The 13,968-nt window shown below is 40.8% G+C and overlaps 1 protein-coding gene across 7 annotated transcripts in view; it reads left to right on the forward strand.

The window, feature by feature from the left end:
• The window catches only part of LLGL2 (LLGL scribble cell polarity complex component 2), a 49,455-nt gene that overhangs the window by 7,012 nt on the left and 28,475 nt on the right, over positions 1–13,968 (forward strand). For all 7 annotated transcript variants that reach the window (XM_067547559.1, XM_067547561.1, XM_067547562.1 and 4 more), the window contains exons 2-3: positions 6,263–6,367; positions 13,757–13,854. In XM_067547559.1, the coding sequence (XP_067403660.1) occupies positions 6,293–6,367; positions 13,757–13,854 (173 nt within the window). In that variant the 5' untranslated portion in view covers positions 6,263–6,292. The remainder of the gene's footprint in view (positions 1–6,262; positions 6,368–13,756; positions 13,855–13,968) is intronic.

Here is a 13,968-nt window from a genome sequence, read left to right on the forward strand (position 1 = left end):
CTTCTTCAATATCTCACTTGGTAACCAGTTGTTGCTGTAGCAGCTTGGATAAATTATAGCAGAGTGGATAAAAATGGATGTTTTTTAAAATAAAAATCAAATTTTTTTAAATTTACATAGGATTTTTTTATTTAAATAAGAGGTTTGTTGTTTGAAATTATGACAGTCTGTGTTTAGGCCTAAATTTAATCTATCATCTACTAGTTCTAAAATCTTGAAGGACTTTGTTTCCTGTCACTATCAATTCAGGTAGGTATTACTTCCTTTGCTTAATAAATCAGTTTCAAATGCAAAACATGTTTTGATAAACTTTTGTATGTATCCAGCACATTTAAGGTAGTTTTATTTAATTAATTAACTTTGAAATACTATGGGGATTTTGGCATTTTAAATTGGATTTGAATTCCCATCCAACTAGAGCTTGACGCAAAGCATGGGTAAAAAATTAATCATCTAGTAAATAGAAAATGGGGAATGATGCATTTTTTAACATAAATGTAAAAATTAAGAGTCTGAATAAATATAAATTAAACTATATGATTGCTTAAATAGATATATCTTCTGATTTACAAAAATAAGCAGCACATTTTGTGTAAAGACTATTTAGTTGCAATTCCATCATGTTTTAATGGTTATCAATTAAGGAGAATCAACTATTCTTCAGGACAAGTAAAAATGCAAAATACAATTAAAATCAATGATTTAACTCAAGGTTTCCTGCTTACTGATTTAATTCCTTATTGAAATTGGTGATTTAAATTGCTTTGATTTAAATCAATCCACCCTGAACAATAGAAGATAACTCTGCTAATGATGACAATTTGAGTTTTAGAATATAGCAAGGGATTGTCTCATCAAATTATATTGATCCTTTTTCCATGCTAAAAAGTGGTAACTGAACTTAAGCACACCATTTCCCATTTCACACTTGACCATCTCTAGCAGATTTTGCAGATTTAGCAGATCTATGCCTTGAGAAATTAGCTCACTTAAGCATAGTAACCTTAAACATAAGTAGCTAAGTGCAGCTACTTGCCCTCTAATGTTGAGATTCTCTAAGAGATAAGGAATAGCTCTCCATGATGCTTTGTTGCTTTGCTGGTGCAAGTACTTTTGCTAATATTTACTTCCATTTGAGTCAATTTCTAACACTTAATTTTGAAGAACTAGAAATCACTTAGACATACATTTTCTCACAACCAGTAGTTAGCATTCATATAGGGCTGTAGCAGTCCAAAGCACTGTAAAGACAGAACTGATCCTCACAAGAGCATGTGAACTAAGTAGGTAAGCATTATAGAGAAACTGAGATAGAAAGGTGAAGTGACTTGATGTGACCTTGGGCAAGTCAATGGCAGAATGGGGAACAGAATTTAAACTTCCTAAATTGTAGTCTGGTTCTCTTTCCTCTGAACATGCTTTCTCTCTAGGAGACACTATTGTAGGTAATGTTATCTTCTCTTTTAATTCCCACTCCCAGTAAACCACCCACTAGACAGAGCTGAGGAGTCATCCAACCAGGTTTAAACCTTTTTTTTATTAAAGGTGCTACATACCACCTGGTTCTCTGTAATTTTGAGATGCATAGAACTGTCGTCAGATGCTGCAACTGTTCATCATTCCACCATCCCCAATGGATTTGGGATATGGCTCAAATGTGAACCCAGTTTTTGTCTTGTGGGTTGTCCACTCTAAAAAAAAATCAGCACCTTTATTACAGCGGCAACCCATAACAGTGCAGCTGTGCCATTGCTAGTGTAGAAAGGGCTCAGGAATTTATCACAATATCATGAAAACCTGGTCTGAGGCATATCTACCCCTAGCTCTTAGACCATTGCTTCTGTTAGTGCAATGGCATAGGTGGGGCGTGTTTGCACTAGCCTTTCTTCCTAAATATCCCAGCACTTCTACCACAGTTGTGAACAATGGCAGAACTGCTGGCATAGGACTGGCTGCTGTCATAGAACCTCACTGAGAGAAAGTAGCAGTCCCACTACAGCTACTACTGGCAGAGCTGTATAGGTCCTAGGAACACTGGGAAATTTTAGGTGGTGGGGAGAAAGTCTAGTGTAGATGAGGCCTTGTTGGCAATTGCTGCAATGAGAGTAGCCAATCCTTTTAGTGCAAACAAAGAAGGGCTTGCTGCTGCTCCTTCTTTTTAACAAGAGCAGTACCTTACTGTCAGACGCATAGATAGAAATCTTGCCTGGGACGATCCCACGGTGGGACAGAGAGGGGAGAGAACAAAACGCAGGAAACCAAAAGCCTTGACATCTCTAAATGGTCTTGATATGCCCTAGAGCATCTCTGAATAATTTGCCAGGCTTTGAACTGTTGTTGAGGGGAGAACTTGGAAGGGCCACTTAACCTGAACAAAGGCTATTTGGAAAGAGTGCCCTCCCCTGTTCTGCACTCACCCTGTGTTCTCTGTAAGCTGCAGATGAATGTTCTGGCTTCTTCGCTTAAATGTCAGCCCATTTTGAACCAGGTTGGCATATGTGACTGTTGTGAATTTTGGCATCTAAAAATCTGTGTTTGATGCTAATAGCTGTCTGAGTGTCTGTGTCTTGAGTAGAAACAGGGTCCTGTCTCGCAGCTTGGACTTGCCCTGCCATACTGTGCACAATGAAGAGTAATAGACTTGTGGCAGAGTCTAATTGAATGCGGCGGAGGAGGGCATATCATAATATTTGTATGAGCATAGAGCTGGGAAGCTAAAAGAGCTAGTTTGAAGTGAGCCATTATGAGCCTGGCTACAAGGTGTCTGTCTGTCACATGTTGTGTTCCAACTTGTTCACAGCCAAGATGGACTGGCATCTGGGCTATTGTTTCCTACAGTTGGACTGACCTCAGATTCACTTCAGCTGCGATGCAGAATTCACCCATAGACGATGTAGTGCTGCTAATGAGCACGTTGCTTCTGGTAAGAGGCTGATCTTGCATTTTCTCTTGGGCTTTAATGCCCTGGAAAATACAACATCAACAACCGCACACAAAGCAGACATGGCTTCCAAGGCACCACCTTGGCTACTAGTGGCCACAGTTATTAACGTGGCCAAATGCTGTCTGCAGTGAATGGCATTTGTGTCTGTTCTATAATTGCAGAGCACATTGGGCTGGAGTTTTATGTAAGACATCAGAGAAAGGTGTGTGCAAAAGAAATTGGCCTGGCAAAATACAGTGTGGACCTGGGAGACAAGATAATAGAGATTATGGAATCTTCATTCTTTTATGGCAAGTCTCCTTTGACTACAGTGGGAACAGTGCATCAGTTTGCAGGGCAATGTACCTTGATGCCGGCTGCTATTAGATTCCTTGATGCCAGCTATTAAGGTTCCTTAACCAGTTTAACAGGTTAGTGTCGGCTGGATTGTGAATGCTACATCTCATGGCATAAGCATGTGTAAGCAGCATGTTTTTAACTTTAAGGGGCATGGGCACCTGCATTTATTTATCCTTTCAAAAGAAACCCATTCTTGCCTTTGTTTACTGTAAATATTTGTCTGTGCTGCCTTGTTGGCACATTGAAGTCTCCTTTCCCCATACTCATAAAACCAGTTACTTTAAACTTGTTACTTGAAGTTTCTGTGTGGGTTTGCCTAGTTTCATAGGCCAAGGATATTGATTGCCAGAGACACACCCTTTCCCATTTTTACTTTCCCTGTCTGTCTGAGGCCAAAGTTACTGTGTATGGGTGTGATACGCTCCTTGCATAGCACAACAGGTTGTCATTTCTACAGCTACTGCTCACTGATAAAGTGGAGAGAGCCATGTACTGAAATGTTTGACTCTTCCCTGAGATTTGCATCATGCAAACCTGAAAAGGTTTGTTATGTGGGCGGGCTCTAATCTTATGCTTTGATGTAGGTTTTCAGATCACCTTACAGGGACTTTGGTTTTTAAATGTGTTCCTGCCTTTTGGCTGTGTTCCTCTCCCTTTTTATTTTGATATTTGTTGCTGTCTGGGTTTCTGTGTCAGACAGCTGGGCACCATTTCTTCACACTTGCTTGTGCTAACTGTAGTGCTCTGATGGGTTTAGTTTCTACCCCTAATCATGCAAATATACTAAGCAGCTCAGGTTTACTCCCCCCTCTCTATCAGTGGGGAATGGATAGGGAAGAAAACATGCAGGAAGGAACATCTAATGACAGTTGGAAAGCTGCATGCAGTGTAATTGTAGCCTGTTGGTCCCAGGATATTAGAGACAAGGTGGGTGAGGTAATATCTTTTATTGGACCAACTCTTGTTGGTGAGAGAGACAAGCTTTTGAGCCACACAGAGCTGTTCTTCAGGTCTAGGAAAGGAACTCCCAGCATCACAGCAAAATGCAAGGGGGAACAGATTGTTTAGCATAAGTAGTCAACACGTATTGTAAGGGACCATTCAAGGAAAGCTGATGTTTAGCTCGCTCCCCCCTGATATCTCTTGATACTGAGGGACAAGGAGATCACAGTGGGTTCCTTTCCTTTTGTTTGTACTGCTGAAACTATAGTGTGTGATTGATTAGAGATATTTTGCAGGCTGAGCTCAGAGATTATTCTGGGGCTAATTGTTATGAACCTGACTTTTAGAAGTGCTGAGCACCCATATTTCGTTGAAGTCAGTTGGAAGGAGCTGCAGGTGCTTGGCACCTCTGAAGATCAGATCCAATACTGCTATAATAGTGATAGTCCATGAACAACTCAGAGCATCGTCTCAACCTGCTTTAAGATCCTGGCAGAATTTTACTGATACACCTGCCTGATCTATCCTTTTGTTCCCTCCTTCTTTAACCAGTCCAAATGGTGCTCCACCCAAACGAACCTTCTACCTGCTAGTAACACTGATGTATCCTAGCTGCTAGAGGCAATTGTGGGTGCAAACCTAGGACTGTAAATTGGGATTACACCTTGATATCTGACTTGCAAGTTCGCTCACCAGAACTTGCTGATCTTGTCAGTTTTGTACTTTTAGTCTGCTGTTTAAATTTACACTTCTGCTAGCCTTGGTCAAATACAATACAACCCTCCAGGAAGGACTGGCTGATTTATGGGCTTTGGTTGATGACCTCATTATTGGCAGGAATGCAGAGATGGATTTCCACTTGTTTGTATAGAAGTGGGGTAAAAGCCTTTGCAGCCTCTTGGTGCTTCTTTCTCTGTTCTACTCCTCAGAGCTCCTTGTGGGCAGATAATGCTTTAAATTACCTGTCTAGCCCAGTGACGTGAGTCAAGTGTCCCTGGCCCCATGTAGTCTGGGGCACAGGTATAAAAAAAACCTCTTTTTTTCCTGACAAGTTCTGACATTCATTTTAAATGTTTGGGAAACTATCACACTATAAAGTCCCACCTTGCTCCACATAGGTACACACCTCTTCCTTGGGAAAAGTCCACACCCTAGGTCTGAATCTTCAAGTTCTACCCATTTACTGTGCACCTTTCTGCCTCAGAGACTGACATAAGTGGCTACCTTTGCTTCCCTGGCTACGTACTAGAATCCATATCCTGCTATCCCAAGTGCTATTGCTGGTAGGCTAGGTCAGGGCTATTTATTTCTGCATTAGGTGCCCAGAGTGAATCATACAGTTTTAGGGCAGTGTTCGAATTACAAGGTACAGAGAACTATACCATCTTGTAACACTGTACTGAGGCACAGGTGCACTATTTTCTCCCCCTCCCCCACTCAGAAGAGGATTAAGCTTGATGTTTTACAAAAGCAGGCTAATAATTAACCTAACTACATTCCAGGCAACACCAGCTCCTTATGCTATACACGTAAAGCCAGCCTAAAATGTTTATTTTCCTCTCCTCCGCTCAGTAGCTATAGGGTTACCTGGGTAAAAACTGATGCTAGTCAAGGCTGCCACCAACTCCGGAAGTTAGATGGCTTTTTGAGCTGATTTCTTTAAATGTTTCTCTGCCTGCTTGATATCCTTTTTCTTTCTATCACTTGTCATCTTTCTTGAACAAGGTCAGGTGAAGAAATTTAAAAAACAACAAAGCGGCAAAGTATAAATTGCACTGTTTCTTTAAAAGCCACAGGGATTTTAGAATTGAGCAGCATGAAAATGGGATTATGCAATCCAAGATTTGCCTACTATCTGGGATAATGTTCTGCAATGGTGTTGCGTTTGTCACTATTAACTCCCCATGTAGCTGTGCTGTTTCCCTCTCCTGATGAATTCAGTGTTACTTGCTGAAACACAATACAGGACCCAATTCTGATTAATTTTTTACACTCTAAAATCCCACTTGTTTAAACATGGTTTTGTTTTTTTATTAGGTTTTTGGTGCCAGGTGGTAAAGAGGAAAAATGAGGAGGTTTTTGAGACCCGGATATGATCCAGTGAGAGAGAGGCTCAAGCGTGACCTTTTCCAGTTTAACAAGGTATGGTGGGCTCTTCAAATGAGCTTGAAGGGAAACCAGCATGAAACTTAGAGCAAATCTGTCCATAGCCACTGAAGAGAGAGGAGGGAAGGATCATTCAGGTATGTATGGAAAAGCTAGATTCAGCAGAAATGGATTGTCCTGGCATTTGGTAAATCAAAGCTGGTTTTTGCAATCCCCCAATACAAACATGTTTGTAAGTATGCATGTCTTAAGCTCACAGGCCATTCTTGAATTCCATCTGGACTTTTAGATATCACATTCTTGGTTTTCAGTCTGTGTTCACGAGAAAACACAATACTGGCATTTTCTCTTTGCGGGAATGAGGAGGTATTTCCATGTGTCCATAGCACTTTCACAGTGTTTTGTGTTTTTAAAGTGCTACACATGTTCTCACAACACTTTTAGGAAGAAAGCAAATATTATTCCCTTTTTACCAATGGTGTGGCCTGGGAAAGGATTGAGAGAGGCTGTGACTTGGCTGAAGTCATGGTGGGAGTCTGTGAGAGCCCGAATTAGATTTTTAGGAGTCGTGTTCTCAGGCCATACCTCCCTTGGTTAATGCAGAAGTAAGTGTATGGCAAATGTGATTGTGCTGTTGTCCTGCTGGTTCTGAATTTGTACATCCAGGTTTTTGCGGAGGTTCCGTTCTCTGCAAACAGAGAACAGTAATGCCTGTGTGCTGGTATCCACCCAGCACTTGGAGAGTTCTGTTTAGTTAGTGTAACCACTCGGGCCAGGAACCTTGTCTTTTTGCCTATTTATAAAATGCCTAGCATACCTTCACTGCTATATCTTTCTCTGCTTTATGTAAAGTTTTCTGATTTCAGTGGTGATGTTTGATTCTTTCCTGCAGAGGAAAATGTGATATGTGCAAAATGGTGACTTCATTTTTTAGTAATTTACTCTTTGTAATTAGTCACAGTAATTAAACCCTTCTTTTATAGCACATTAGCTTCTTTAAATAAAACTGACCCCTTGTACACTCTTCTTTGTTAGCAAGGGATTGGTTGGAAACTCTCATTGCTAGGAGAATTTAGTTTGCTTTTCTAGCAAGGAATTCTTTATCGTTTTTACATCTTTTTCCAGCAAAGACGTGTGCCTAGATCTTGTCTCATTCCATTATTCCTATTAGAGAGAGAATAGAAAGAGCTTCAGAGAAGCAAACTTTAGATATAATGGAGACTTGTGTAAGACTAGCAGGACCAAGAAAGTCAAACCTATGTTTTGACATGTCAAAGGTTATGGATTTGAGGAGCCAAGAGGTTAAGAATTTTTCTATTACTAGTGAACAGTCCTAGTTAAACATGAATAAAAGTGGAGGTTCATGAACACTTAAGTCCTGTTCTTTAGCACTTTCCTGAATTTATTCTTCAAAAGTCCTAGCATATAATGCTGGTTAAGGATTTGTCTGGGAAGGGACTAGTAACAGCCCAGTTTCTTTGTCTAATTTCAGTTGGGAGTCTGCGATATCTAATCAGTGCAGTTAGTGGTATCTCTTATGTCTGTTAATCATATTTGTTGTTTGCTACATGTGTTGCTTGTGAGGGCTAATAGTGTATAACATAAAACCTGGTCACAGGACCCAAGGTATTCCCACTGTAGTTCTTATTGCACATTACTGTATAAAGGTTTAAACATGAGTCCATAATTTTATACACACAAATTCATAGTGATACTCGCATTAGTGGGATGTAGTTACTGCTTCAACCCAAGTAAGGCTATATCTGCACAGCAACTGAAAGGGTGCTTCCCGGTGCAGGTAGACGTGCGCTAGCTCTGCTTGAGCTAACATGCTAAATATAACAGTGTAGCTGCTGTAGCATGAGCTAGCTGCCTGGGTACAATCCTTCCCAGCTTGCTGCCCCTTATCTCTCTTCCTCCCCCCAGGAAGTACTCACATGGTGTTAGTCCCAGCTGCTGCAGCCACACTGCTGTCTTTAGTGCAGTAACTGGAGCCAGAGTTAGGGTGTGTCTGTTTACCTGTGCTGGGAAGCACCCTTCCAGCTGCTCTGTAGACCTACTGTAACAGATTTGCACTACAAAAATAAACATGAGAACTGCAATGGGTAAAAAGAAGAAAACAATTTCTGCTTTTGGGGCTGAGATGTGCCCCCACCCTGATACAGAGCTTGTCGTTCTGTCAGTAGACAAACTGATGACTATCCAGTGCCTATAACTTCTCTCCATGCAGAGAAGTATGTCAGTACATCAAAAGTTGAGTAGTGTCACTACTGACTTGTGTAAGAGAGACAATTGAAAGGGTAGTAGACAGAATCTTGGTAACAAAAATAGAATACCCTAATAACCTCGGGCACTGTCTGTTCCTATTTTGCCTTTTCAGTGTACTATATAGCTGGGAGCAAACTAATCTTCCTGAATGAGAGAATATTGCTGGCATTTGTGTATCAACTAGAAATCCTAAATTTCTGATGGGAGAGAACAAATTTCTGGGATTTTTCCTTGTCCAGCATTTAACTATTGAGCTGTCCTAGAATCCTCTGATGCAAATAGGCTTGGTAAGCAGATGGATTTCAATTGACAGCATCCCAGAGGGCGTAATCTTCACATTTCCTCAAATTACTCTTCCTTTCCAGTGCTTGTTGGATCTCCACACTTGCAGGACTGTGGTCCTCTGGTGGGATTTTTGGACTGTGGCTTTGTGAACCGGTCAATAAGAATGATTACAGCTGTGGAGAAGGAATTTTTTTGAAACATGAGGTTTGTCTTCTCCATCCCAGTTTAGCTGTATCTCCCTATTGAGATAATTTAGACCTGAATCTAACTACATCACACATGGACCTGGCTGCTTCTTGCCCTTTTTTTCAATATCAGATGTAAAATTCAGCAGTTCTGATGCTGGTAAGTAGCAGTAAATCATTATACCTACATAGCCAATTCATTGCTTGATGATGAGGGTGTAACCCCATTGAAATCAGTGGAGTTGCATCTGTTTATGCCGGCAATGAATGGGGCTACTTTAAGGACACGCCGCCTGCCTAACTTGATGATGTAATTGTTCAGTTGGCATTTTAAGCATTTTAAAGGCTATGGCTCCCATCTGGGTTCCAGCAACTTGTTACATCTTTTCTCATCTCCTCCCTTTTCTATCCGCTCTCCAGAGATTACCTTTTGTCAGAAATGGACAACCCAAATAGTTTTGAAGGACTGACCCCCTACAGCCAAGTTAGCTTTCCAGCCTCTCTTCTATGAAACTCTTGTAACAACATGTGCTCTTTAAATAATCGCCTTCCCACATTCTGTTTGGATGACTTGGCTTTGCATACCTGTTTCTCTGTTTGACCAAGAACTACCTATACTTGTATATACCTGTTGCAAGAATCTGCTTTTAGCTCAGTAGATAGCACAGAGTGAAAGGTGTATGTGTACTTGGCAATCTGCTTTTTAAAAAGGGGTCATCCTGCTTTTAGCATAATATTTGCTACTTTTGGCTCAGTACAAGTCCTGCAAGACAAAGCATTTTCAGACTGGCACTGTCTGATTAGATGATAGGTGTAACATAGGTGAACCAGCCTGTCTTGCAGCTGAATTACCAAACTGGGTTATTGTAGAAAAGATATTACCTCACCCACCTGGTCTTACCAACCTGGGAGCATTCCATTTAATTTATGGCTGAGATGTGTGCTGCATTTTTCCTTCTCTTCAACCCCCCTTGCTAACTGGTGTGATGGATGGCTGATTTTAACTCACTGAATAAGGAACTATATCAAACAGATTGACGAAAACAACAATAACCAGTGGGTGCTCAAAGAGAGTATTAACAAAGGTGCAGTTCCTTTATTTTGCATTGTCATAAAACATCTGCATAGGAGTGCAGGGGAGGGAAAGGAGGAGGAACAGCTATGAACCCAGTCCACTCAGCTTCAGTTTGGGTTGAGTCAGCTGTTTGCCCATTTCTTTCTTGCAGTAAATATCACTAATGCCAAACACACATCTCTTCAAATGCTGCTGACACCACGCTTCCTCTTGCCCTGAACTTGAAACTAATTTTTGCAGTCTTAGGAAAATGAAAATGAAACCTCCTAGCTGCTCTAAAAGTAACAAGAAGGTCCTTTTTGAGAAGGGGACAGCGTTGCTGTCACATTAGTACTTTGGAGAGGCTCTAATTTCATAGGCACCAGTAAAAGGCTCTGTTGTACTAGCATCCTCCCTTCCCCCCACTACAGGTTCACCTGCTGAACAGGTGAAAGAACAGGCTGCTCCTTTCATTAGCTAGCTATGAATGAGGGAAAACAGGGACGGCCAAACAGCTGCTGCCTTAGTTCTAACTTCACATGCAAATAGTACATGCATTTTTTTAAAGGAAAAATAAATCTGCAAAGAGATCTGGGTTAATCAATGGAGAGAAATCTGTATGCAAAATCACACCTCCATGCCGACACTGAACACAGCAACAAACCTGCCACAATGCCCTTCCTGCCCTCTTGCCTACAGTAGAAACAACAAACAAACCTGGAAATGCACAACCCCACACCAGACATCAGCGATGCATGTTCGAATAACTCCATTATATCCATTTTCTCCTCTGTCTGTACATTGCCACATTTAAATTGCAGATGTTTTATCTTGTGTTTGTAAAGCAGCAGGCACACCTGCTGCAGTGCTGTAAAAATAAACCCATTAAATTGCAGCTAACTGTTTTTGCATTTGCTATGGGCAGGAGATTCCTGTATCCTTGAAATGCATTAGGATTTTTGTGTCTGCAGCTGGGGGAGGGGAAGACCTATGAACCACATTTCCACTTTTTATGATCAGTGGCGAGCGTTTATCGTCCATCCGTTTCTTTGCCCTTGGGCCTTGAGCTCCATTAAGTGCACCGTATTTAGGAACTGAATAGGCAGAATGTGCTGATGGAACACTCAGTTTTATTTCTTGGATCAGGAAAATTTGGGAACAAAGACAATAAAGCTTGTCACTGCGAACTCATTGCTTAATATGGTCCTCTTTACAGCCGCTGTTACAGCACAAAAAATTACTTCTTTTGGATGTGGAAAAGGGGGGAATTGATTTTAGAGGTCCTGGAATCCAGAACTGTATATCTGTATCTTTTACTTTTATTGGGAGGTTGAAATGAACCCATATGATACTTTCATTCCAGACAAGGTGTAGATGTCAGTTTTAAAAATAGTTAGCATAATTTCTGTGCGTGGACAGATTTTACTTATCCTAAAGTTACAGAAATCCAGGGGTAATGCATTTGTGGTACCTAGTGCGGTTTTAATATGGTAGAATGCCACTGAGATGAATTAGCTCTCCTTCTACTTCTGTAAATGTGAGTTCAAATGCCACTTATATCAGTTGTGGCATAAACATTGTTATCTTAGAGTTGTTTGAACGTTACTGCTCTCAAGGTTTTGACTGAAGACACCTTCACCCTAGATTGTATTAAATGGAATAACTATTTCTCTTTAATCACATTTAAGCAAACCCTACTTAAAAATAACACACAGTCCCATTAGTGACCTGAAACAGTAAATTGGGGGAAATGGGAGAGTACTTTATATTGTTTTAAGGTGTGGATTTAAAAAAAACTTAAAAAATATCACAGCCCTGAAACGTCACATTTCAAGTGATAAGGATTCAAACCAGAGAAAGCAGAAATGAGTAATTGTCTTCAGATAATACCAAGCACATGTGTGGCTCATTGTACTTTACGGTACTTTATATACAGAATCATTGCTCCATCCTAAAGCAGATTGTTTCCTTTCTTTTTTACTGGTATTGGACTAACCAAAGCAGGTAATTGAGGGTTGGTAGAAGGTGTTGCACTGACTCTTTATTAGTGGTCCTTTATTCCAGATATTTCCCATGATTACTCTATGAAGCGAGGCCTGTATAAGGCTAATGCCTTCACCCCAAAACTTGCTCCTTGTGCTCCTGCACTGTTGCCCACATTCCTCTCTGTAGGACAAGTTTGCATTCCAGGTCAGTTGCTATCTAATCCTAACTTGTTACTATATTTAAAAAAGAAACAAATCTGGAAATGTTTTCCCTATGTTTCCCTGGGGTATCTTTTCAAGCTCTTGATCGCCTCGCAAACAGGGGAAACTGACTGTACACAAAGTGCACAGAATAAACAAATGAGAGAGAGTGGGAGAGCTCTTCAGTCTGAGGTGGTGCTTCTAAGAGTAAAGCCCCATCTCCTAGAAATGGTTTGTGTGTATAGTAGTATATGAGTAAACCCTCCTAAAGAAGATGCAGCTTATACCAGCAAGAGTGCTCTTGCCAATGTAGCATTTGCCTGTTCACTGCACACTGCATGGACCTTTTTCCAGTATAATCAATCGCATGTTCTCTAGATTGATTTATCAGCGTGGCTATCTCTATTAGAAGTGTGGGGGGGAGGGTTTCCCCACATTCCTAGCTGATGTAGCTATGCCAGCAAAACTTTTAAATGTAGACCAGGCCTAAGTAAAGCTGCACTCTTTGTTCTCTGACTTGTCCATGCTGTCTGTTTAGCAACGACTTCCCATTCTGTAGCATTCGAACAACGTGCTCTAGAAGCGCATAACCTACAAATCTCTTATCTAATTATATCTACTATCTTCAGATCAACCATGGTGACCATAATGTTCAGATATCCGGGGTTTGGGCCAGCTATACACTGGCAGTTTTGAAGACTAGACTCTGAGCTGTTTTCAAACCATTCTGCAGTAATGACATTGTCTTAATACTGCAGTCAGCAACTATGTTTACTATGTAAACACTTTACATAGGTGTTTGCATTCAGTAAACTTTTATATACATAGGTAGGTAGTAAACATCCATTCCAAATGGTATGTTTTGGTCTAGGCATGTATTTTACGGAAGTCACGAAAAGCAAACAAGCTCATTTTTGTGCTTTTATCTGCTAGAGTTACGAACATCTCTTTATAATCAGTAACAGAGCCTCTGAGCTATATGGCTTGATAGGCTTCTAAATAGTACCACAGTGTTCTGTGCTATGTTTGGGAATTGGATACCAGGTTCACCACAGTTTTCCCAACTGCCCTGTGGGAAGCCTACTTAGGTACCTTGCCTCCTTTGCTGGTACAGTCCATTCTGGGCACTTGCCATAAGGCTGCCAGCAGGAATTGATATACAAGCTATCCATAAGAGGATGGATGTTATGCAGTTCAATTCTTATGCATCTGTGATGAATAACAAGGCGATCTTGGTAAGTCAATTTGATGGTTATTGATAGAATAGAGCTGAGCCGAGACAACCCAAACTTGTTCTGTCAGAGCATCTTTTCACTTAAAATGTTATCTTTGAAAATGCTATATTTCAAACAACCAAACCATATTTAATTTCTGGCTTCCATGTCCATGTATAGCGCACAGTGCTCATGAAACTACATGTTCTTTGGGTGTTTTTTGTTTTCACCAGACTGTAGAACATGGATTTCCCCACCAGCCCAGTGCATTGGGATACAGCCCCTCCCTCCATCTTATGGCCATTGGGACCAGATCAGGAACCATCAAACTGTATCCTTTCTACACATGTGATTCAGAATTTGCAGTGTCAGGTTGGATTCTCAGATTGTCTGGAGTTATATCCCACCAACAAAGCAAAGAACTTCACCCAGTAACCATTCTGTT

Source organism: Emydura macquarii, unplaced genomic scaffold (assembly GCF_026122565.2).
Source record: "Emydura macquarii macquarii isolate MOO-44397 ecotype Brisbane River unplaced genomic scaffold, CSIRO-AGI_Emac_v2 contig_1230, whole genome shotgun sequence".
Classification (NCBI taxonomy): domain Eukaryota; kingdom Metazoa; phylum Chordata; order Testudines; family Chelidae; genus Emydura; species Emydura macquarii.